The following is a 26,764-nucleotide window of genomic DNA, read 5'->3' on the forward strand; positions in this document are numbered from 1 at the left end:
TTTGGGCAAAAGGTTTTAGGACGTTGCAATTGAGGTTGTTGCGATCAAAATTTGTTACTTAAAATTGATTTGATGAAATCCATTACAAGCTATTGCAAACCGCAATTACAATATGATACAATTGTAGTAGAGACTCCTTAAATATGGAATTAGTAGAGTGTAGAAGAAAGCAACCTGCCCTATTCTATAATTGTGATCCTCTAATTTGTTTAAAGAAAAAGCTACATCTGTATTTTATACTGCTTTAAAACTACATCTTATTTTCCCACTTACTCAAATATTTGTATCATGGAAGTGGACAATCATGCATGGAGATTTGGAATATGACTGTAATTTAATGCAGAGGGTATGCTTTTAATTTCCTAGAATTGACAAAGCACATGGCTGTGGGAGCTAATGAGGTGTTGGCTAAACTATGGAAATTGACAGTGAAATGTTGTCATATATGCATATGGAGCCTGGCCTTCACCATTTTGAAAGGTACAACACATCATTCAATGGAGAATGGTGGTAATTATATGAAAAGTTACTTCTTTTAATTTACAGACTTCAATTTAGACAGAGATATTGATAAGGATATCTTGAATAATAATTGGAAGTCTTAATTTATCCTTTTAATTATCTCTCTTTTACAAGTAAAAATATTTAAAATTTTCTTTATTTAAAAATTAAGAGGATAAATTAAGATTTATAATTATTTTTTTATAGTCTAAAGGGAAATCACGCTAAACTCGAAACCCTAAATAAAAAAGATTTATACTGCTTTCAAGCTAAATTGTTTATACTCAAATGTTTGTATCATGGAAGTGGGCAATCATGCATAGAGATTTGGAAGATGACTGTGATTTAATTCCTCGGGCCAATCATTTGTTGCCTCGGGAGTGTGAAAATATGTTATATGGTACTAGAAAATTATTAGTTTGTGTAATTGACTTTCAAGTTGTTCACTTGCCTAAATTTGAGACCCTTTTCTTTTATAAGGTTGTATTTCTATTAGAAGTTATGTATAGTATTTGTTGGTGTTAATAAGTTAGTGAATGTTCAAGTTAATAAAACACTTAATTGAAGTTCAATTTGATCAGATAAATGTTAATAACTAACATAACCTTGGATTTATTGATTGATGGATTTATATGCCATAATTAAATTGAACAATAAACATAACCTAATTTTTTTTTTTGAAATTTCATTTTGTTCATAAGGTGATCCTCATACTTTTTAATGCTATAATTGTTGTCGTATTTAGATGATAAGGCTGACAAAATAACCATTTTAGTTATTTTAAAAGTGAGCTAAAATTTATATTTAAGCATGTCTTTTTTATGAGAGAAACTAAAATGTTGATTTAGGTTGCATTTGTAAAAAAGACACTGAAAGATCCAGATTTGAGGATGGCTCATAGAGTGCATAAGATGTCATTATTGGTGGGTGGAATGCTCTTCGTAGCTGACTATTTATACATTCATGCTGCATGGCATCTTGCAACCGCAGTTGGTGTCAGTACCTCCAACATGCTCCTTGAGTAGGTGTTCCTTCTCTTTATTCGAATCTTAATATTTATTTGATCTATATTGTTAGGATAAATAAATAAATATGCACTGCAGCTATTCTGTTTGTGCTTAGTAGAATTATCTCACATGCTAGCTGATCTTCCTTTCAAGCATTTTCTATTTAAGACTTCAATTCAATTTCCATGTTGTTTTGCTAATAGTTAAAATAAAGATAACTATGTGCAATTAAAATATTTGACCTTTAGGATCACAGATAAAATATTTTATGGTTTTCTTAAATAAAATACTCAAAATTATCCAACATAACTATTTCTTATCCCTCACTTTTCTTACCTCTAATTATGGAAAGAAATATAATAAAATGTAATTATAAATATTATTTCTCCATACAAGTAATTGTATCATTTCACCCTGTTTCCTTCAATTCATCCTGTTCTATTTCATTTCATTCCCCTACTTCCTATACTGATTCAAACATAATTTATATATGCTTTTACATTTAAATATACAATTCCTTTTAAGAATCTACGGTCACCAGGACACTGTTCTCTCTATCTTTTGTATGTTCTACATAATTGGATTAAACTATAAACATTTTTGCATTTTGCAAGAACTGTGGTGATAGAAAAGTTTGGTTATTGCTTTGGCTTACCAATTAGTTAATTTATCTAACTTTTTTTAAATTTTAGTTAAAATATACTTTAAAGGTTACAATTAAATTTTTTTTAAAAAGATATAAATTTTTTGGATTAAACATTAATATAACAAAAGAGATTCATAATTAATCTTTCTGTATATTAAGTAAATTAATTCTTTCAATAAATATATATTAATATTTTAGAAAATAAACTATACATAATACAATAAAGTTGATAGTACACAATTCTCACAGGTTATACCTGAAGGTTCTAATAATATATCTAAATGTCACTTAGTTAGTATTCGTTGTGTGTGTGATTACAATATAAACTATTTTTATTAAAATTTTAATTTTTTTTTAATTGTATATCAATTAACAAAGTATAACAATATTTATTGAAACATACAAATATAATGAATTTTACATTTAAGTAGAATCCGCTAATATGGACTAAAAAAATATCAAGATTATTCGGCCTCTAGAAAGTAAGGATAGACCAGTCTTATATACTATACAAAGTTTTTATACACAAGGACTTTTTCAAATTAAAAGTAACAACTATTACTATCAATGAATAATACCAACAAATTTTATAATGAAACATTTGGCCTGCGCGTAGTGCAGGTTTTACACTAGTATTTTGAATGCACATGCTTAATTTGGTTTTACACATTAATATTAGGAAAAGGTTCATAGAATAAAAACAAAAGGGTGTAGGAGAGAATAAAAAGTTTACTTCTAGTGCCAAATTCACACATAGCTCAAGAAGGTAGAGGCAAAAATGGCAAAGAGCATCTATGGAATGTCAATGGATGGTGATGAACCACCACCACAATATGTAGTTAAAGGAGATAATAGTAATAATAATAGTATTGGGTTAAAAGATTAATTATCATCATCATCAGTTATGATTCCAATACCCATAATTGATGTGAGTCTGCTGTCATCATCAGAACCTGAGTCTGAGAAGCTTAGATCTGCTCTCACATCAGCTGGATGCTTTCAGGTGCGGATTTATTTAATTAAATCACAGATCTTGATCTTCTTTCATTAGGCTTATGTGCTATTCACTGATAAAAGTAACAAACAAGTGATACATAAATGTTTCTAATTTGACCACAGGCAATTGGTCATGGAATGTCAACATCATATCTTCACAAAATACGCCAAGTTTCAAAGCAATTTTTCCAACTTCCAGTTGAGGAAAAACAAAAATATGCACGAGCTGCTAATGACTCAGAAGGGTATGGAAATGACAGAATACTTTCAAAGAAGCAAGTCCTTGAACTGATCCTATCGCTTAATTCTTTGAATTTTTCCAGAAAAGAATAGAAGGCGTTCTCTTTGGCCACAAAATCCTATTGATTTTAGGTATTTCCTTTGTACCCTTCATAGTCCATTAACATGTTACAGGAAAACAAAGTTAAGTTTGATTTTCTTGCTACTATGCAGTGAGATATTAGAAGAATTTTCCATTAAAGTGAAGTCAATGATGGATTATCTATTGAGATGCATGGGAAGGTCACTGAATCCGGAAGAAGGTAGCTTCTTGGATCAGTTTGGAGGACAATCATTATTTGCAGCAAGTTTCAGTTTTATCCACGTTGTTCAAGACCCAATTTGGTACTCAAGCCTCATACAAATAGATCAGTAATCACAGTTCTAATGCAAGACAATGGAGTGGAAGGCCTTCAAGTTCTCATAGATGAGAAATGGGTCAATGTCCCCACAATACCTAATGCTCTTGTTGTCAATCATGGTGATCAAATGCAGGTATAAGCTTAATCCTTGTTTGCCAAATTCATGTCACTAGGATGCTTAATAATAAATTGTTATGCAGATTATGAGTAATGGAAATATTCAAGAGTCCAAAGCACAGGGTTGTGACATACAAAGAAAAGATGAGGATGTCAGTGGCCATGTCCTATGAACCAGAATCAGAGAATGAAATTGGACCTGTGGAAAGCTTAATAACTGACACACGTCCAAGGTTGTACAAGAATGTTAGAAACTATGGTGAAATCAACTACAGGTGTTATCAAGAGGGGAAGATACCACTTGAAATGGTCAAATATACATAACAATTCTCATCAGCATTAAGGCTACAATTCCTACTTGAATTCCCTGTGACAATAGAAATCTGTTGGAACTTGGAACAAGCTAAATAATATTTCTATTTAGTAAGTCAAATTACTCAAAAAAATGTATACGGTTATTCCCTTGTGATGCCACGACTCATTTTATACCCATAATTTTCCGTCAAAACAGCATACTATTAGTTTTCCCTTGCGTGCAAGTCATTCTTTGGTTTCTTTTAATTTATAATTTTGATGCAGGTTGTCAAATTTCTCTTGATTTATTTTACAATTAACCTTTTTAGGCTTATTTAATTATTAATTATTTTAACATGTTTTCAACCTAGAGAGAGAAGCATTTATTTCCAATTTAAGAGGACAAGCAAACATAACTTGTACTATTAAAATTTGTTTCAGCCGTAATAATAGTAAAGTAATTACTAAGAGGTAATAGAATCATGAACTAAACAAGGTGAAATAATTAAAGGAAGGAATCAATGAATCATATACTATAATACTACTCTTAATGGAGACAGTTATTTGATTTATACAAAATTTTCCCTTTATAAATATATGAAAGGTACTAGTGTTACAGGAAGTTTAATAATGAAAACAAAACTGAGAGGGACTACTGAACCAACAGCAGCCTAAATTACAAATTTTTGAAAGAACATATGCGACTCAAGACATAATCAGCATTCAGATTCATTCGAAGATGACAAGATTGAAACATGTACAAGTTGGAAGAGAGTCCCATCTTATTATTAATTTACTTATTATAAATTGAAAATCAATACTTAGTTTACGCCATCTACACATTGAAGAACTTGTTCCTAATCACCTCAACGGGGCATTTTTAGAGACACATGTAAGTCAAGATGACAATAAAACCCACATTGGCTCGTTGCCTCTTTCACCTTCCATTTAAGTTAAGATATAGCCACCACGTCTCTGCTAAATTTTTTTAGAGTACAGACTAATTATACATACACCCACTCTATCAATAGCTTGATAATGACAAGTTTAATTTTTCTTGGGACAAAATCTTTTAGGGGCATCAAGTGGTTAATCACATTCACATGTCAGGTAATGCAATCTGCACACGTTCATGCATTGAATAGCATTAATCAAGGTTATGAAGCAAAAAAAAAAAAAAAGTCAAGAAAACTACATAGAATTATATGGGATCAAATGAACACAATATAGATGTAAAACAATCATTGGTAGATTAAGTTCAACTGAAATAGGCTATAGACAATAGACTAGGTTATGAAGGAACTGTGTATCACTGTATCAGCATTGTCCATGATCACACTTCACGGCAGTTTTCATGATCATTTCCTGTTTTCACATTATATCAAGTGAATATTTGCATTTTAAATTACTCAATTTCTACAGACATCCAACTTTTATCTAAAATATCTACATTTTTCATTTCAATGAATATCTCACTTCAGATTTAGAAGATGAGCTTTAGAACAACGGTTGAATTATCTCCGTGTGACCCCAAAGTCACAGGTTAAAACCGTAAAAATAATCACTGATGTGATTATTAGGTTAGGCTGCATACAACATATCTTTTGGATACGTTTTTTTTTTTCTGGACCTTGTGTTAACTAGAGATGCTTGTCCACTGAACTGCGCTTTATCTCACTTAAGATTCAGAATTCTTAAGTCTACATTTAACGCAAATAACTGCATTGGCACCTAAATACATGATCATCCAGCTCCACTGGTATCAATGCAGCAAATTAGACATGGAATGAAAACTAAGAAATATAAGGGAGTTAAAATATATTGAGAATTACAACATTTTTTTTTTTAATTTCAATGGGACAGAACAGTCAAACTCCGAGAATTATTGAATGTGAAATTTTAGAATTAACAGATTTATTTAAACCTACTATTAGAATAATTGGGGCCTGCAATGCTTACCAATGAAATGAAAATCTTTAGCATAAATTCATTTGGTGTCTACAGTTTTTGAAAGAGGTGATGACGCATCATTGTCTTTAGATTTCTCTGGCAACATAGACCTCTTTGGCAAAGCAAGGATTTGTTGTTCATTTTTCAGATAGTTGCTTTCAGTAGATACTATGCAATCGGTTGAAAAGCTGCTTCTTCAATGATTCAAAGGCTAAATCGAATCTTTCTAGTTGTTCCATGGCATTTAAATTATACAAGAATAAACCATAGTACAGATCAAAACTATCCCTCACGGTATTTTTCACCAAACTCAACAAAGTTTCATAACCGTTTGTGTTGATTGGTGTTGTCTTTAACCCCAGTTTTTCTAAAAATCTTCCTGTTGTGTGTGTAACAAACTGGGATCCAGCTGCATGCCGATCATGTTCAGCACAAGACATTTCAACCATCCAGCATCCTTCACTAGCAAAAATGTCAAGAAACCGATAGCATCGCAATATTCTTGATTTTTCGTTCCCAATTCTAACTTTGTCATAAACAAGAGGAAGGTTTTTCCAGCCATTCTTTCCACTCTCTGGCCCAAACATGGGATGTGTGCAGAGAACATCAAAATCATGAGGCAAGTGTTGAAGGAAGAGATTTCTAGGAAATTCTTTGACGGATAGTACATCAACAAACAATGTACTTCTCTTCAACCTTTGGAAAGGTAATGATTTAAAAACTTTAAACGTCGAAATGATGGAAGTGCAGAGTAAAATCACTTCTGGATGCTGCTCACAAAGATCATCTACGTCGCTGAAATACGAAACCCCCAACTTTTGAGCCACATCAGAGTAGTCTGATCTAGAATACGCCAAACCTCATGACCTTGGCTAACTATAGTTTTTGCAAGGAATTGACCAAAGTTTCCAAAACCAACGATTGCAATCTTGAGCTTTGTGTTCTCATCAGACTGGCTAGAATTGTTTGAAGCAAAACTACTTAGCAGAGCAACATCATTAAAACTGCGTAGCATCATTAGTCATTAGTCATTATTATGTAATAGCCATTTTCCATCACAACAACATCATCTTTCGAATTCAAAATGATTAAGTTACTTGCTCTCAATATGAACAAAATGAACACTCTCTAAAATATCAATCACAAATATTCACACAAATGTAGCAAAAATCCTTGAGATTTTTTCAAATTCCAAATATCAAATACCTAGAATGCAGCAATGCAAACTCGTTAGGAGCTCGCCGAAGCAGTGCATGGCTGTTACTTCCATCCCGCTGGTGCAACCTTTCACCATTCTCTATCAATTGATTCCTGACCCCACGATGTAACCGCGCAATGAGCTGCTTCTTGAGATCCTCAAACGCCAAATCAAGCTTCTCCAGCATCTCCAAAGAATTCTTATTAAACATGAACAAACCATAATACAAATCAAAGCTATCCCTAGCAGTGTTCTCCACCAACCCCAACAAACTCTCGTACCCTTTCGTATTAATCGGCGTCGACTCCAGCATCAACCCTTTAAGAATCCTTCCAACGGTATGAGTAATGAACTGTGAACCGACAGCGTAACGGTCATGATCCTCACAACTCATTTCCACCATCCTGCAACCTTCTCTGGCAAACGCATTGAGAAACTTCTCACAGCGAGAAACACGGTGTTCCTCGTCAAGAATTCGAACCCTCTCGAAGACGAATGGAAGGCCGGTCCATCCGTCACTTGCGGACTCAGGTCCGAACATCGGATGAGTGCATAGAATGTCAAAATCGGAGTGGAGGAGTTCAAGGAGGAGCTTCTTGGGAAATTCTTTGACGGAGAAGACGTCAACAAAGAGAGTGCTGCGCTTGAGGCGCTGGAGAGGGAGCGTGAGAAGCACACGCTCCATTGAGATTATAGAGGAGCAGAGGAGGATCACTTCGGGATGCTCCTCGCATAGGTCGTCAGGGTTTTGAAAGAACGATACGCCAAGCTTTTTGGCTGCGATGGAATGGTCGGAGCGGGAGTGGACGAGGACGGTGTGGCCTTGGCGGACTAATGTGGTGGCAAGGAACTGGCCGAATTTGCCGAAGCCGATAATTGCAATTTTAAGGCGCTGGGAGACAATGAATTCCTTGGCAAGCTTTGACTCGTAGTCAAGAGCTGAGCAGCGTTGATGGCGCACACATAGAGGTGTCTATAGGTGGAGGAAGAGGAATAGAAATTCAATTTGGATGGTAGTGAGAATGTGGATGGGAGGAGAGATTGACGATTAAGGATACCGCGGACAATGTAATCTAGGGAGTGGTTGAACGGGATTGAAAGGGTAGAAGGTTGCAATGGAGATCATGATTCTTTTCGCGGTGGTTCTGAGTGGTTAGCTGGACTCTGAAACCGTGGCTATAGGAATGACAAATATAAATGTACAATATATAAGTGGGCTATTTGTAAGACAAACTTTCTATCATTTTTTTCTCTAGAGTATAATTTGGATGTAAGGACAGTTTACATAATAATTTATAATTATATTTAATTTTTTAAATGATTATTTGTTTTAATTTTTAAATCATTTATATATTAATATAAAAAATTATTTTTTTATTATTTAATTAAATACACATATAAAATTATTTTATATTAACAGTGTATAAAAATTATTTTTTAAAAAAATTAGATAAATGAAATTCTTTTGATAATTACTTAGTATAATAAATGATAGAATAATATTAATTAAGCTCAATTTCTGTTTTACCTTTTTTCACCTAATTTAAAATTATATATTTGAATGTAATTTTTATATATTTTTAATGGATTTAATTAATTTTTAATGGATTTAATTAAAATTGTAAATTAAAAAAAATATTAAAAATTTAAAATTTTTAATATATTTTTTGTATTCATTAAAAAATATTTAAATTTTTTAATTAATAATAATCTTATCATATAATTTTAGTGCAGATATTAACTAAAACTTATTTTTAATTTTTCATGTTCGTTATCTTTAAATTTAATGACTTTATAAATCAAACACTAATCTAAATGTGCAATAATTGTTTCCGTAATAAATTTATCTTATTATTTATGTATGAATTTAATTAACATGATATACAGTAAAAGTACCAATTAAAAAAATCTTCATAAATATAAATATACAAAATTTAAATTTTTAATGCATTAATTATGTATTTATTAAAGTAAAAAATATTTAAAAATTTCTATTACTAGTAATCTTAATTTATGTCCAAACACATGTTAATTAAATTCTTTATTTATTACCAAAAAGGTGTTTATGCTGCCATTAATTTTAATCTATATTTTTTTACATTAAAAATCATATATAGCAACTTAATATATATTTGATGTTTAATTACTGATTCCTTCTTAAACATTCTTTATGTATAATCCTTATTAATTAAATAAATTTTAATTATACATATTTTAGTGTTCAATTATTTTTTTTATATCAATAATTTAGTTATAACTTATGATTTAAATTAAAATTTAAGATTTAACATGTTTTATTTTTTATTTCTTCTTTATTTTACCAAGTTAATGTCCAGAAAGTGCTATACTTCCTTTGCATTGTGTAACATTTCATTACCTACTTTTGCGTATAAAAGTGCATTTAATTTAAACTTAATTTATTTATAATAACTGATATAAAAGTTTACTAATGAAACTCTACATGAAATTCGTTACAATGTAAATAAAACTTTTTATTACACAATCAATGTTATGTTAGACATAAAAAAAATGTTATAATGTCATGGTCTAGCATTCTTTAGAATGCATAATATATGGGAAACTTACCTGAGTATATAGAATGAGAAAGTTGCTTATCTATCGACGCTCAATATGAATAGCAAAAGCAGGTCTTTCTTGCCTTCACTCAAACCATCGTTGAGTGTCATGACAAATTGATATTTTATCACAAAGATCCAAACATTACATTTTCCTTGAAACCATGGTTGAAGTCTATTGAAAATGGTTAATTTTGTAGTAGCATTAGCATGTGAAGCTTTAAATCCTGTGAATCAGTCAATAATGGGACAGGTGTGTAAATAATGCACATGCACGTCACTAATTATCAATTCCCTCTATAAGTATATAGAAGTAGATTTTCGTGTGAATCCAAGTAAGAAATAGCAATAAGAATCTGACACGAAAGCTAGGTGGGGAAACTGAGATTGAAAGCATGAGATGTTGAAAGAACGAACAGAAGATGTCTTGCCCGGACTACCCTAACCCCTAATGATTTGCAGAACGATATGCATTATTGTGGGGTCCTTGTTTGTCGTCCCAGAAACGAAACTTCTTCTCTACTATTGATAACACAGAGGGTAGTAATATTTGCATTTTGGAAAAAAAAAAATCGGTGTTTATGTTTATGAATTATGAGTTATGACTACTAGCTCCGATGCAATGCGGCACCACGACCCATCACCCACAAACCCAACCAAAAAAATATTAAAATGACACCACCGTAACCAAAGAATTTTTATTTCATGCATTGCACCGAGTGTCCTTCATTTTATCCTAAATAGAGTACAATTGGTGTGCCTTTAAACATGTAATTTTAAGTCAAGTTTAATATACAAGTAGAATTTTCTTAGGAACGAATACGGTTAATTAACAACAACGCCTTGAGGTATTTCTAAATTCCACTCCATCCCATTTGAAAAGTAGTCTTTTAACTCCGATAACGAATTTTCTCACCTTGGTTCTCTGACTCTGGCATCCAAATTTCACACAATAAAACCCTAAGGCCAATGATCCCCAGTTAATTTAGGTAACTAAACATCTAACTCTCCTCATTAAATAAAATTAAGAATTTCAACTTTTTAACTCCAAAATAGATAAAATAAAAAACAAACATAAAATATAAAACTAAACGCAAATTGTACCAAGTCAAAAGCGTGCCTCTTGGTCCGCGTGGGTGTATTGCGGTATATGTCCATACCATCCTAGTTTGAGCTGACGATCCTTGCGTATGAAAAACTACGAATCAGAATCATATATAACGTAACACTCGGAAAATGAAAATGGGTAGGTAAGTAGGCATAATAGCCAATTCAATGACTCAAACAACGAAGGAAGCCGGAACAATATCAAGAAGAGACTGTTGTAAAATATCATCATCATCAACACCATCACAGGCATCATCATCAACCTCCTCTTTACAAGGAAAATTTTTCTCTGCAGATTCAACCTAATTAAGTATCTCAAAACTACCGACGAAACTAAAATTATATTGTTTTTGATTGGGGAGGGAGGGGTAGGGGGAGAAGAAAAAATAGCAGAATGAGGACGGGTTTTCTTCCTTGTTATGGGGGGAATTGATGGACGATGCTCTCTGCACTTGTCTTGTCATTGTCTTGTGTGTGTATGAAAACAAAGTTTAGATCTTGAAGAGGAGGCCACCATGGGTGGCAAAGAAGGGAGCAAAGACAAGGGACTCAACGGCCATAAGTTTGATGAGGATGTTGAGTGAGGGTCCAGATGTGTCCTTCAGTGGGTCCCCAATAGTGTCTCCAATCACAGCTGCCTTGTGACAATCTGACCCCTTTGGCCCAAGGCTTCTCGCATGCTCAGATGCACCAGCCTATGACAACCAAATCATTCATTTACTACATTAGACCATACTCATCAAACCTTTCACATCAATTTAGATATATAACCCAACTCCACAGTAAAATCCTTACCTCAATGTACTTCTTGGCATTGTCCCAAGCACCACCGGTGTTGGATGCGGAGATGGCAATCTGTAAACCACAGTACACAAATATGTGCCGGGGTCAGGGGCTAGAGAAATGTCTCCAATAAAAAGGAAAACCCAGAAGATTGTTGATAGAGCCAAAGTAAAACCACCGGTTACTTGAATGTTGAGCATGCAATAAAACAAGTGTGTATGCTAAACTAATACATTACCTGTACACCAGACACCAGAGATCCAGCAAGGACACCAGAAAGTGTTTCTACTCCAAAGAAGATACCGACAATGAGGGGTGTAAGCATGACAAGGGCACCGGGCGGGATCATTTCTTTAATGGAAGCATCAGTGGAGATCTTAACACATGTAGCATAGTCAGGCTTTGCAGTTCCCTCCATCAGGCCAGGAATGGTATTGAATTGCCTGCGCACTTCCTCAACCATCTTTAGTGCAGCACTTCCCACACTCTTCATGGTCATGGCGGAAAACCAGTATGGAAGCATTGCACCAACAAGCAAACCAATGAAAACCTTTGGAGTCAACACATCAACAGTTGTGATAGCAGCACGGCTCACAAAGGCACCAAAGAGAGCCAGAGACACAAGTGCGGCAGAACCAATTGCAAATCCCTGAAAAAGAATAACAACTTGTCAGGCACCTATCAGGAAATGTGGGGTTTCCATAAAATCAAGATATCAGACTGTCGGAAAAATCCAAACCTTTCCAATAGCAGCAGTTGTGTTTCCGGCGGCATCAAGGGCATCTGTTCTCTCTCTAATTCTGTGGCTCATACCAGCCATCTCAGCAATACCTCCAGCATTGTCACTAATTGGACCATAAGCATCAATGGCCAATCCAGTGGCTATGGTACTCAGCATCCCAAGTGCTGCAACAGCAATACCGTACATGGCAGCAAAGCTGAAGCTAACAAAAATACTAACAGCAATAGCAAAAATTGGGATGATGACAGACTTGTATCCCAAGGCAAGCCCAAAGATAACATTAGTGGCAGCACCAGTCCTGCAGGAATCTGCAACATCTTGCACAGGGCTGCAAAAGCAGGTAGGGGAAAAAAATAAAGTAACATCTAAAAATGAGAACATGTGAAAGTGCAAAAATATGCCCTAAAACAGCTTACCTATATGCATTGCTGGTAAAGTACTCGGTTACAAATCCAATAATAAGACCTGCCCAAAGACCAACAGCAACACACAAAAATAGTTGCCTGCAAACAGAAAGCAATCTCATTAGTTCCAAAATAGGACAATGTACCATTCATTATTTTGCTAATGGAGAATTATAAAAAATACCAGTTCTTGACATCTTTCTGAACTCCAAAATTGAAGATAGTGAAGGAAGATGGTAGTGCAATCCAACTAACAATTGCAATCCCAATCGTCATTAAAGCAGTGGAAATAATGAGTTGTTTTTTCAATGCCGGCTCAATTTCCTTCACAGCCTTTATCTCAAAAAAGTCAGTTGCAAATAAGGTGGTAAGTAAACAAACTATGATACCCACAGAGCTGACAATGAGAGGGTACAACATAGCAGTCAACTCATGGTTCACCCCAAAAGAGGAGATGGAAGCAACAACAAGGGCAGCACAGGATGACTCGGCATATGAACCGAAGAGATCAGATCCCATACCAGCAATATCCCCAACATTATCACCCACATTATCGGCGATCACCTGGTTACAACATGAGTAACTCAAGAGTCAGATATACAAGCAAATTATTGAAAGTACTTAAAAAAAATCTTGCTCAGGGAGATTTCTCTTACAGCAGGATTTCTTGGGTCATCCTCGGGAATGTTCCTTTCAACCTTGCCAACAAGATCAGCACCAACATCAGCAGCCTTAGTGTAGATACCTCCACCAACTCTGCCAAAGAGAGCCATAGAAGACCCACCAAGACCATAACCAGTTATGGCCTCAAAAAGACCTTCCCAGTCATCGCCATAGTAGAACTTGAAAACGTTGATGGCAATGTAAAGAACCAATAGACCATTTGCAGCAAGGAGAAATCCCATAACTGCACCAGATCTAAATGCAGTGATGAAAGCCTTTCCAACACCCTTCCTCGCCTCCAGAGTGGTTCTCGCATTTGCATAAGTAGCAATTTTCATTCCAAGGAAACCGGAGACTAGCGACGTGACGCCACCGAGCAAGAATGAAATGGTGCTAAAGAGGGCAGTAGCTAGAGCTGGTTTACACATCTTGGATTCATCATAGGTGCAAGGCTGGTGACTTGTGCTGAATCCTTGCACAGAGCCAAGGAAGAGGAATATCAAGATGGCAAAAGCCACCATGAAGATTCCCACATACTTGTACTCAGTGAAAAGGAAAGAGGTTGCTCCTGTTGATGATCAACAAGAAATATACTAACATAAGAAGAAATACACAACAACAGTTAGGAAAATATCCCGTAAATGTGAATTGAAGGTTTTTTTTTTAAATGCAGACATGCATAAAACTCCAAGCAACAGCTGAAACTAGGATCAGTTCTAGTAGTATTATACTAAAACAAACCTAAAGCTAAAAGGTTTTTGTGAAGATATAGCCAATGGAAATAAAATTACATCTGAACCATGTTCAAACGGCAATAAGGAATTAAGAATACGAAAATGTTAAAACCGTTTTACGGATGACGGGTAAAATATGTACTCTATGCTCATCAATAAACACATACTGCTCATATCGAGATCAAAATCTAGTTTACATATATGGAATGTAAAAATGGACTATTTTGTGACAGTAACATTTTTTTTCTTGAGCTATGGACTAACTCCGTTTGATTTCCCATACCTAGTTAATGTAAAAAAGTTAACGATATGAATTTTGTTTTAAAATTACCATAAGATTTGGACACATGGGTCCAAAATCCAAAATCCATAATCAACATCGATTTTTACTGTGCTTACAAAACAAATACTACTAAACTCGATTATTTAAAATCTTGTTGCAACTCAAAAATCTCCACACTAAAAAAAAAAAAAGAAAGTTTTAGAAAATCACAGTCGAAGCTGTCACGGTCACACACACGCTCATACACACGACAGAAAAACACGGAGTACAAGAACAAGAAGGCCACAACAAACACCTCCGCAGCAGAGGAAATAAATTCAAATCAAGAGCTTTCACAATCAAAATCCAAACAAGTCAAGCATAATTACAGCGAGATCTACACACAGATATCTCCCTCTTCCCAAATCATTTCTGAAAATTGCTGAGAGGAACTGACAGAACACAGCTCATGAGTGGATCTGATTCGTAGCTAACAACAAATCTTGAAAGACTTTTAAAATAGAAAGTGTGTTTTGGAAAAGAAGAGAAGAAGGACCTTCGGAAATGGCGCTCTGGATTTCAGCGCATTTGATAACGACGTTGTGGTCGTTGATGCCTTCCTCCTCTTCGATGAGATAATCGTTGTAGCCATTCTTGGCGGCGGCGTTGGGAGAAGCGTCTCTGGCGGCGGAGAGCTTGACCTTGGAGACAAGAAGCCACTGGAAGAGGGCAAACCCTATCCCTATGACGGCACACACAGGGATGAGAATCTCAGTCCCGAGATCTGGGAGTAGCGCTGCACCCATAGCTGCGAGTGCACAAGAAGATAAAGAGTGTGTCGTGAGTGTTAGAGACGAAATCAAGAGAGAAATGGAATGAAGGAATGGGTATTGGGGTTGAGACTGAGAGGGATTTATATCTGATGCGGTTGGAAGAGAGAGAGAGAGAGAGAGAGAGAGAGAGAGAGAGAGAGAGAGAGAGGGATAGGGATGGAAGAATGATAGAGAGACAGACGAAGGTGTGTGGTTGTGAGAATATTAATTATAAATCAATGATAAATCATATAATATTATATAATATAATAGAAGGTTTTTGGGTTTTTTTTTTTTAACGTAACCAGAATGCAATGGATAGGAATAGGATAGGAATATCATTTGTCCATTTCTAATTTCCCAGATCTGATTTTTAGCAGTCAAAATTTTAACTAACTTGTAAGGGTTTAATAGTTTAGGGTTTTCTATTAGTCTGTGTAACTAAATATTTAGAATTTAAATTTTATTTTATATATACAATAATTTATTGGATAATAATAATATATTTTTGAATGGAATTGACCATTTGTAACTTTTTATTTTTTGGATTTTACTAATAAATATTTTAAAATATTGGTTAAGCATTCGAAAATGAAAGGGTTTTTTGATAAAAGAGTGATCATCATATAATATATGATAAATATATGGTAAATATTAATTGATTATGAATCTATGATTGCGTTTTGTGCTTGCGTAATTGCGTTAAATTAAATATTTCCATAGGTAGATTCGTACTTTAAGAAAATAGTTAATATATGTGCTGATGGTTATAAACTATTAATTTTTTAAAAATATAGAAAAATATATTGTAAATTTTAATTTTATAAATCTTTTATAATATATATTTTTCAGATAAATGTTAATTAAATTATTAAAAAAAATTAATTAAATACAATGTCTATGATTAAGACTAAAAGCAAAAGTGGGGTGCCCGGTTCATTTGGTAGGATATGCATATTGTGTCTTGTTGTAAAGACTGGTGGTATTAAACCTGAATGTGGTGGTAGTTTTTTTTTTTAAATGTGAAAATTCAAGTGCAGTTAACTCTATGTGATATTGATAACTGAAAGTTATTAGATAAAAATTTAATCAAATCAATTAAATTATTTAACAATTCTCAACTACTAATTTTACATGAAGTCGACCTACACCTTAATTTTTACCTTTTCTAAACATATAGAAAGAAGAAATCAGAACCGTCCGATTTCTTTGTTAGAGAAAATAGGTACACAAATCGGACGGTCTGATTTGTGGGTGAGGAAAAATTTGAATTTTAGTGTATGTAATCGAAGCGTCCGATTTGAATATAGCTTTATTTATTTTTTTATTTTCGAAGAGAGCAAATCGAACTATTCAATTTGATTATTATTATTATTATTATTATTATTATTATTATTATTATTATTATTATTATTATATATATATATATATATATTTGAATGTGTCAATACAAATCGGACCAACCGATTTGTTATAAACTTGTCTCCGAGTTGGCAGATCTCTTCTTCTTTTTCTTTCCTCGACTCCTCCAGAATTATCGTTTTGTTTGTGCTTGAAAAAAATTACAGTGAAGTTAATGTTTATGTGAGAAAAAAAATTGATGATAGAGTCGTATTAAAAGTATATTATTTTGGTCAGATTTTATTACAAACATCTGAATGAGTGAAATTTGTTTGTGAAAATTCGTTAAATATTGTTATTCCATTCACAATCTCATTTGAAGAACTAAAATGTATGATTTGTGAGAAGATAGATTCTGAAATGTCAAGGAAAATATCATGTATTTTATATAAGTATCCTATACCGCTATTTGATGGATTCATTCAATTTCAAACCAAACATGTAACTAATAAAGCGAGCATGCAAGAGATGTCTTCAATGTATAGTTGTATACTAAAAGTCACTCTCAGATATCATTCATTGAGTTGTATATTAAGTTCGAACAATCGGAAGTCGACCAAAATATTGAACGGGAATATTACAATAGTGATAGTGACAAAGAGTTTGAAAGCAATTACGATGTCGTTGGTTCAGATGGAGGCGAAGATCAAGGTGACGGTACTATGCAGGCAAATGTGACAAACGTGGCAAATGCACTAGCAAATCAACATCTGTTTGAGGAGCCATCTTTCATGCGAACTTTGGATTTGGAGGCCATGCATGCTCCGAAATTTTCTGAATATATGAATGTATGTACGTAATTGCCTATATTTATACGAAGGATTAGAATTTTGTTATAATTTATATTGATCGATGAATTACTTAGTTACGTGACATGTGAAAATATAATTAATTAGCATTTCTTTATGTCTTTATTTAGTTAAATTTAAGATAATAATATCTTTTAATTAGTTATTGATTTAGTTAAATATTAATTAGTATTTATTTATGTGTTTATATTTTTATTTGGTTAAAATTGAGATAATTACTTAATGTGAATTTTATTTATATTAATATTGATGCAGTGAATATTGATTTTTTTATATAAATATTAATATTATGAATATTGATTTTTTATATGAATATTTATTTATATTGGTATTAATTTCTTGATACGATTGATTTATAAGTTATAGATAGATTTTATTTTTAATTTCACTTATTAAATATTTATCGTATGGCTGTTGTCGTAGTAGAAATTTCTATTGTGGCAGATGGTAAATTTGTAGTGGAAATGAAATTTAGATCCAGGAAAACTGTCATTATGGTTATGGAAGATTATACTGTCTGCAGATGTGTAGGCTATTAGGGGTATGACTCAGAACCGTTGACATTTTATGCCAAGTGTACACAATATGGGTCATGTTGTGATTCGCTAATATAGGTTAGCATGATTCGCAGAAAGTATTGTTGGGTTATAAAGAGGTATAATAATAGTCACACTTATACCAGAGTCACCATTTCTAGAATCATTTAAAGCTAGATTCGAACACAATTACAGAAGTAATAAAGTCATTGGTAGAGGTTGACCCCTCTATAAAGGTGAAATCAGTTATTGCGAAAGTGCAGTCTAAGTTCAATTACACCATTAGTTATCGCAAAGCATGGTTGGCTAAGCACAAATCAGTGAAAAAATATTCGAAGGTTGGGAAGTATCGTGCAAAGCTTTGGCTATGTAGTTTGAGGCTATGTGTCATAAGGAGCAATTAGCAGTCGTCCATTTTGAAACTATGTCTGCATATCAACGCGTTGACTTGGTAACTGATATCCGGGTATTACATCGAGTCTTTTGGAGTTATTACCCTTACATTAGAGCATTCAGTCATTGTAGACCAATTGTCCAGGTAGATGGGACTCATTTGTATGAAAAGTATAAGGGTTGTTTGTTGGTTGTAGTTTCACAGAATGGTAACAACAATATCGTCCCAATTGCATTTGCCATTGTGGAGGGAGAGACTTCTGATGTGTGGCACTTTTTTCTTAATAACCTGCGACATGTGGTGACTCGGGATGATGTCAGACTAATCTCTGACTGACACGAATCCATCAATGCAGTTGTTGCCTGTAGTAACGGAGTTTGGTCGCCTCCTAGAGCTTTCCACATGTTTTGCATCAAATATATAGAGTCAAATTTTTTGAAAAAATACAAGGCACTGTACTTGCAAAAGCTTGTCGCCATCATAGGCAATGTTGAGTTTGCTGAAATTTGTTATTAACTAAGTTACCTTTACATAGTGTTTTTCATTTATAATGTTTTTCTTTGTTTTATATTCGAGGACGGTTTCGCGAATACGACATGTGTTACCAACGTTTACGAGAACAAGACGAGACTTACACTAACTGATTAAACAGAATCCCCCCGCAAACAGTATGTGTTACCACATGACCACGAAGCTAGTGGAATGCATCAACTTAGTTTTGAAAGGTGCACGCAATCTCCCTATCACTGCACTTGTAAAAGCAACATTCTACAGGTTTAATGAGTTGTTCACCCAAAAAAGAGTCGAGGCAGAGGCTTAAATTAACGATGGACATGTTTTTTCTGAGCTTGTGATCTCAAAATTGCATGCAAATTAACTTGAATCAGGAAACATCCAGGTTAATTGCTTCGACAGGCAAAATAAGGTCTTTGAAGGTCGTGAGATGCCAAGTGGTTGGAGTATGCCGTCGATCTCTGTCGACAAAGATGTGACTGTGACAAGTTTCAGGTGGACCGAATTCCATGTCGACATGTGTTTTCATTTTGTGTGAATCAACCGTTAGATTGGCAAGTGTATGTTCATGATGTTTATAAGATGGACCCAGTTCGAAGGGTTTACCGAGTTAGGTTTAGGCCACTGAAAAATCCCACTACATGACCTTCTTACCACAGGCCTCGATTCGTACTAAATCCATTCTTGAGACGAGTTGCCAAAGATCGCCCAAGGATAACATGTTTCTTGAATGAGATGGACACGCGAATATTACGTGTTCCTAGGCGATGTAGACAATGTGGGGTCGAGGGCCATAGCCGTAATAGATACCGTCAATCAGGTGGTGCAAGTACTAGCAATAATACTCATTAGAGCTATATATTTTATCCGAGTTTTACATTTTATCCAAGTACTTCATAACATTTGTAACTTTTTATTTTATCAAATTGCTTTATGACATTTGCGATTTTATACTTTATCCGAACACTTTATGATATTTGAAACATTATATTTTATCTAGGTACTCTATGACATGCATAATAATGATACATAGAGTAGTTAAGCACAGAACAATTACTTTTTCATCGTTCACTTTACATCTTTCACAAAACTCTTTCACTTCTGGGCGGCCCTTTTAAATGCGGATGGAGTGAATCGATTAGCACTACGACATGGTGGATCAACTCTAAGATTGTAGCCAATGTCTATCTCATTTAGAGTTCGTGCCTCACCTGTATACATCAACCAAATTACTTGAATATAAAAGTAACATCACATCTACCAACAAAACATCCAAATATGAATACAATATAATCAAATAATAAAAAAGCAAACCTGTACTAGGCCCAGGATCACCCAAAATAAATGAGTCGTGGCTGTGGACCAGTCACGATTCTTAGGACCAGTCAAGACTTTTCCGTGTGCCTTGTCTAAACTCCATTTTTGATGAGGAACTTCCTGGACAAAACCAAACTGTCGTCTAAACCTATCGGTGGCATGTCACTCAATGCATTCAAATGATATCAATGACACCGTAGCGCTTCACACAACTGAATTCATGTAGATGTCTGCAGGAATCACATTTGGCTCAATACGGTCAACATCATAGGCCTCCTATACAAACTGAACACAATAAAAGAAACAGATGATTACAAGTCAAATAATAATAAGCTAAACCCGAAACAAATACTTCTTTAATGAAAATATATCTGACCTTCCTGAAGATCATCCAATGATTTCCTAAAGTGAGTAAGACTAAGAAATCTATAGCGTTGTTCTGCACACTCTGAGTTAGGCCACCTAATATGATTTATTTTGTTAACACAATTTCATCATAAATATGAAAATACGTTGTTAGTCGATAATTTTACCTATTTGCAAGTGAAAAACTACGGGGTTCCCTAGGAATCGGCGCAAGAAATGGTAGACGGATCCAAAGCCCAAGCTAGCAAAAGTGTTAGTGGACCATCGATTTTCTTGCAGTCAAAATGAGATGCCCTACATAACATTATGTATAGGTGTGCTAGGCATGCCGGTCTCCAACTATATTGTTCGATACTACCAAAATCACGAAGCAAAGGCAGAAACTTCCAGTTCACAGCTGCCTCAGACTTATCTCCAAACAAGATCGTACCAAATAACAACATAATGTGGCATCTCACGTACCTCTGAATGCTGTTTTCATTTATCAACTGTAAACGATCTTTTAAATTCTGAAGTCACGTCAATTTTATGAAGCTTCATCTACAATTTGACTTTTTCGGTACAACCCCCAAATCGGTATAAACACTCAGCTTCTAAGGGTTCGTGACTACTCATAGTCACTATTGTCACTGGAAGACCATTTATCGAAAAACCAAGAATAACAGTCACATCTTCCAGTGTCATAGTACAATCACTAACCGAAAGGTGAGATTTGTGTATGTCTGGGTGCCACCTCTCGATTAGAGCATTTATCATTGCTGATTGACATCGAATTATTCCAATATGAAAAACGTGATAAAAACCAATAAATTGTAAATGCTCCCTCACATTTAGATTGTACGGATTCAGAGGCAGTAGGTGGTTACATGTCAATATCCGTAAACTCTACAAAAAAATAGTAAAATATTAGTGAAATAATTAATAATTACTAATTTATTAAACTAATACTAAATTCACTATTAATTAAGTAATTTAGTAACTAGCATGTATGCATAAATACGACAAACCTACCAATTATTTAATTATCATTATTAAAAAATTTAAAAATTTAACCACACAAAATATATTAATTAAATATCTAACAATAATCATTAATTATTAAAAATATGAAAAATAAATTGATTTTACTAAACTCCACAATAATAATCATTTAATTTCTAAATTTAATTAATAAAACTAAAAATTATTTCTAATAGTTTTTAATTTTAAAAAATTATTATATTATTATTCATATTAAATATTTTAGTAAACTATTTCTTAAATTTTTATTAAATTATTCCTTACATAATTATTTATTTATTCATAAATAATTTACTGAGTAATAATTCTTATATCACTAATAATAAATACTAATTTATTAGTAATAATAACTAATTAATTTACCCTAATCCGTATGACAAACCTAATTTAACTAACAATGTTACAATCTTTAAAACCTCAACTACAATATATTTATGTTAATTAAATATCTAACAATAAATAAATAATTATTATCGGAGTAAAAATATCATATTCTATAAAATCTACTTTACAAAAATTATACAATAATAACGTAGCTCTAATAATAATTAATTATAATTTTATAATTATTACAAAAAATTCTAAACATATACTTTTTATTAATCTACTATATTAGTCTAGTCTAAACATTATCATTAATTAAAATATTTACTAACTAAATTTAAATATATATTTTTAACTATTACACTAACTATCATAACCATCTTCATTTTTAACATTATTTATAATATTTATGCTAAATAAAAAAATTTAAAATACAAACTTACATAATTAAAATGACAGAGATAATTAATAATATGAAATTCAGGAGGATCAACATCTTTTTAATTTTATTTTTTGGCATTGTAATTATTTTTTTCTGAAAGTTTAAAGAAGGGTTATGGTGATGAAAAAGGGAAAAAATGGTGGCTAGGATTGAAGAAAGGGAGAGAGAGGGGCTTCATGAAAGGAGGTGCTTGTATAAAGGGATTATCGTGGCATTGTAACAATATGTAACACGTGGTTAACGCATATGCAACACGTGATTGGAAGAACATAAATCGGACCTTCTAATTACTTCACCTAAACTTGGACCGTCTGATTATTTTAATCCTAACATCACAATTACGTAAAATATCCTGAGCCTCTATAACTGCGTTCTACACCATTCTTATTTTTATATCGAAATTAAAAAATGTGAGGTGCTCCAAATTCACAACAATACGGCGATAATAATAACTTTCTTGGTACAAAAGTAAAATTGAAAATGATATTTTAAATTTCAAAAACGTTTTTAAAAGTAAAATTCATTTAGAAATTATAACATTATATTTGTTAAATGTAATATAATTTTTATAAAAAATTAAATGGGTTTAATTTATCTCAAAAATTAACTCATAAAGCATAATGTTTTTCACAACATAAATCTATTTAGATTTGTCTTTTAAAAAAATATTTTTATTAAAAAAAATTATTTATTTTTTTCCAAAAAACTAACAATATTTTATTTAAAAAAAACAGAAACAAAATATATTTTTAATATTTAAATTTTTGTTTAAAAACCTATCCAATTATAAAATAATTTGTGTCTCTAATTTGTTTTAAAAACAAATAAATATTTTTTAAAAAGCCAATTCAAACTCATCCTATATTTTATTAAAAACAGGTTGATCCGTCAGCACATTCATAAAATCTATGACAGTTTATAACTACCTTATTTCATTTTGCGCATAATCTTCTCTAAATTATTAACCTCTCCCCTCTTAGCATTGTTCCTCCATAATAGCAAGATACGTAGACATAAATGACTTGAAAGAGTTGTAGATGATTTTCTTCTACAAAATAGCTTTCGTCTCTTCCACTTTTCAGGTTTGGATGTATAGTTTTATCATGCTATCTAAAGTAGATAGGCGACTCATCTACCATTAACTGTCTCTCATCAGCTTAATGAATTCTTTGCTCTTTACCAACATCTTATTGGTTATGTAAACTTTTAGCAAAATTAAGCAATTTTTGGAAATTACCCTCCATTTTCTTGACATCATTTTAAAAATAGTCGTTATTTTATCGACAAAAGCTTCAATCATTGCAAAAAAAAAAACTCTTTTATTGTAAGATAACTATAGCAAATCTTCCAATTTTTGCCATGTCATGCCCCTTATCCACTTTTAATCTTCTTCAATAAAATTTTGTCTTAAAGGTAGTAGAGATGTAGTGTGCTGTTAAAACATACTTTGTTTTTATGTCTAGTTTAATATCTTAGACTGATAAATAATATTTTGTTGATTGACCTGCTGAGTCTATTAATGTTTTATAAGCATATAGAAAAAGTTTACATTCTGTTCTTTCATTTTAAAAAACAATTGAGATATATTTTTATCATACCTCTTATACATTAGAGGTGATAAAAATCTAATCTACAATGTAATAAGTAACTTCAAATTTTTAGTTTTATTAAAGGTTTTTTCAGCTTTCTTGAAATTATTCTTATGACGATACTTCTTCAAAAATCTTTGACATACTAATTATCCTCTAAGATATTCATTATAAAAAATGTTTAAGAATTATGTTTTTAATTTGAGTAAGTATTGTTATGTGGCTCATTTTTCATTAGTTTAATGTTAGTTGTAATTAACTATAGTATGAGTACATAAGGAGTACTTAAACTAATTTTTGTTGTGTGTTACACTTTATATATTTTTTATATATTTTTATTATAATTAATTATAATTAATATTAAACTAATGAAAAATAATTCAAATAACAAGTATTAATTTTTTACAATAAATTATAATTCAAATTTTATAATTTTTTTATTCTTACTTAGAGGTATCGAATTCAAATCTCACTCCTAATTTAAAAAAAATATATGTAGATAGTTGGATACATAATTTTACTATGCTATCCAAAATCGATGGGTTCATTGGCTACCCATTGTCTCTGGTTAGCTCAATAAATTCTTCCCTCTCTTCGAGCATTTTGTTGGTTATGTAAATTTTTAGTAAAAATCAAGTAATTTTTTAAAGTAATTTTTAATTCTCTTGAATACATTTTTAAATTTATTACTAATTTTATCATGATCAGTTTATTTGTAAAATTTGTTTGTTTATACGGATAACGGGATTATAGCAAGCAAAATTACTTTACCACTCTATAAATAGAAGTTCGAAAAATGTTTCATTTCATCAAATTTAAATTAAAAAAAAAATTGTTCTAGCATGTATGGATATGAATGCTGCAAACAGGACTTTCGCAATTTCTGTTGAAACGAAAAAATTGTAAAATGAGATTTAAGAGCGCCGCAGAGTGTTAAAAGATTTTTGTTGTCTTTGAGTAAATATTATTATTTAAATTATTTTTTATTAATTTAATATTATTTATAATTAATTATAATAGAAATATACAAGGAGTACATAAAAAATACTTAAATTATTTTTTTTTGTAATTATACCATATGTATTCTTTATGTATTTTTATTATAATTAGTGATAATCAATATTAAACTAACAAAAAATAATTTAAATAACAAGTATTAATTAATCTTATTTTTTATTTTGTTGATAAAAGTATTGGTCTTTTAATTAAGTAACTAGCATTTCTCATTTATTAATTTATTAATGGTAATAATAATTAATATTTTTCTAAGGCCAATTAAGGGAATAAAATTCTTTTAAAATAAAAAAATTAATAACATTAATAAAATATATGTTGTGTATTTTTTTTAATTCTTTACAAAATTTATGTAGATTTACCATAAATACCAGAATAAATTTGAGTGACTATAATCAAATAGAAAATAAAAAATATTATTGTATTATTTTTTATTTAAAATTAAATAAAAATTAACTTCACCTTCAACCTATATCAGGAATGAAAGTTTGTCGGTGAATATATATATATATATATATATATATATATATATATATATATATATATATATATATATATATATATATATATATATATATATAAGTCAAGTCTCTGGTGGTGACTATGGCTATGGTAACTAGTGGTGGCTAAGGTTACACTTTTAATTTAAAAGTGTAACCTTTCACAAAGAAAAGCATCACCTAATGGAAAAAAGTAAATTAGAAGATTTAAGAGAAGAAATAATTAAGTTATCAAAATTAATAGATCAAAAATTAATGATTTTAACTAATGTCAACTGTAATGACACCGAATTCTTAAAATCAATACAAAATGATTTTTCTCAAAATCTTTATTTTACTATAAGTTTTATTGAAGGACTTCAAAAACCTGAAAAAACTTATTTTTCACATGGAATTTCTAAAAAATGTTACCATGGAAATGATTTCCCACATCTATATCATACTTTTAACCCACAATTAAATTCTATAGTAGATATGCTTGAAGAAATATTAACATCCATAAAATTTCAAAGAAATAAGGAAAAAGAGAATCCCAAGGAAGAAAAATTCCAAAACATAATTAACATAACAGATTTAAAAGTAAAACCACCACTAAAATTATGAATATTGAAAAAAAATTAGAAGAAGTTACAATGCTTTTTAAACAATTAAAAATGGCTCAAGAAAATAATATTATGGAACATGGTTTTCAAATAGAGGAAGAATTAGTAAATTCTGAAAATATAGAAAATGAATAACACATTCTAGATTATTCAAGTGACGAAGAACCAGCTATTCCAATACAAGTAAAAAATGAAGCTGGAACATCTAAGGATAATCAATCTCAATTTAAATGGGAAACAGGTTTTGATAATTATGCTTTTAAAAAAGGGTTTATAAATAAAGATTCAAAATATGCAAAAATACCATCAAAATACGTTCCTAAAATCCAAGAAATGGAAGGAGAAAGAATGCTCGATTTAGACTGCAAAAAGAACGAAAAAGAAATTTTCGAAAACTGGTTGAATTCCTTCTTATTAGAAGCCTTTACTAATCCAAAACTTTGTGAATTGTCTGGAAGGGACATTTGGAATTACATAGGGTTTTACACTAAAGGAACTATAAGA

General features: G+C 31.9%; 1 protein-coding gene and 2 pseudogenes across 1 annotated transcript; 1 reads left to right on the forward strand and 2 right to left on the reverse strand.

Moving 5' to 3' along the window:
• Window positions 1–1,533: 1,533 nt before the first annotated feature.
• On the forward strand, window positions 1,534–4,433 carry LOC112701440 (protein LATERAL BRANCHING OXIDOREDUCTASE 1-like; annotated as a pseudogene).
• Window positions 4,434–5,991: 1,558 nt separating this feature from the next.
• On the reverse strand, window positions 5,992–8,182 carry LOC112701455 (arogenate dehydrogenase 1, chloroplastic-like; annotated as a pseudogene).
• A 3,050-nt stretch (window positions 8,183–11,232) lies between these two features.
• LOC112701447 (pyrophosphate-energized vacuolar membrane proton pump) lies at window positions 11,233–15,749 on the reverse strand. Its single transcript, XM_025752202.3, has 8 exons — window positions 15,178–15,749; window positions 13,619–14,193; window positions 13,147–13,526; window positions 12,975–13,061; window positions 12,556–12,886; window positions 12,055–12,465; window positions 11,829–11,888; window positions 11,233–11,728 (listed from the first exon to the last, which is right to left on the reverse strand). The coding sequence occupies exons 1-8, from the start codon at window positions 15,425–15,427 to the stop codon at window positions 11,525–11,527; spliced, it is 2,298 nt and encodes a 765-aa protein (XP_025607987.1). The 5' UTR covers window positions 15,428–15,749; the 3' UTR covers window positions 11,233–11,524.
• Window positions 15,750–26,764: the final 11,015 nt, after the last annotated feature.

This window comes from Arachis hypogaea, chromosome 1, assembly GCF_003086295.3.
Source record: "Arachis hypogaea cultivar Tifrunner chromosome 1, arahy.Tifrunner.gnm2.J5K5, whole genome shotgun sequence".
Classification (NCBI taxonomy): Eukaryota; Viridiplantae; Streptophyta; class Magnoliopsida; order Fabales; family Fabaceae; genus Arachis; species Arachis hypogaea.

Coding starts and splice junctions, on each gene's coding strand:
- LOC112701447 (XM_025752202.3), bottom strand. CDS start 15,427: ATGGGTGCAGCGCTACTCCCAGATCTCGGGACTGAGATTCTCATCCCT. Junction 13,062..13,146: donor CAGAAAGATGTCAAGAACTG/GTATTTTTTATA, acceptor TTCTGTTTGCAG/GCAACTATTTTTGTGTGTTG. Junction 12,466..12,555: donor CAACTGCTGCTATTGGAAAG/GTTTGGATTTTT, acceptor ATTCTTTTTCAG/GGATTTGCAATTGGTTCTGC.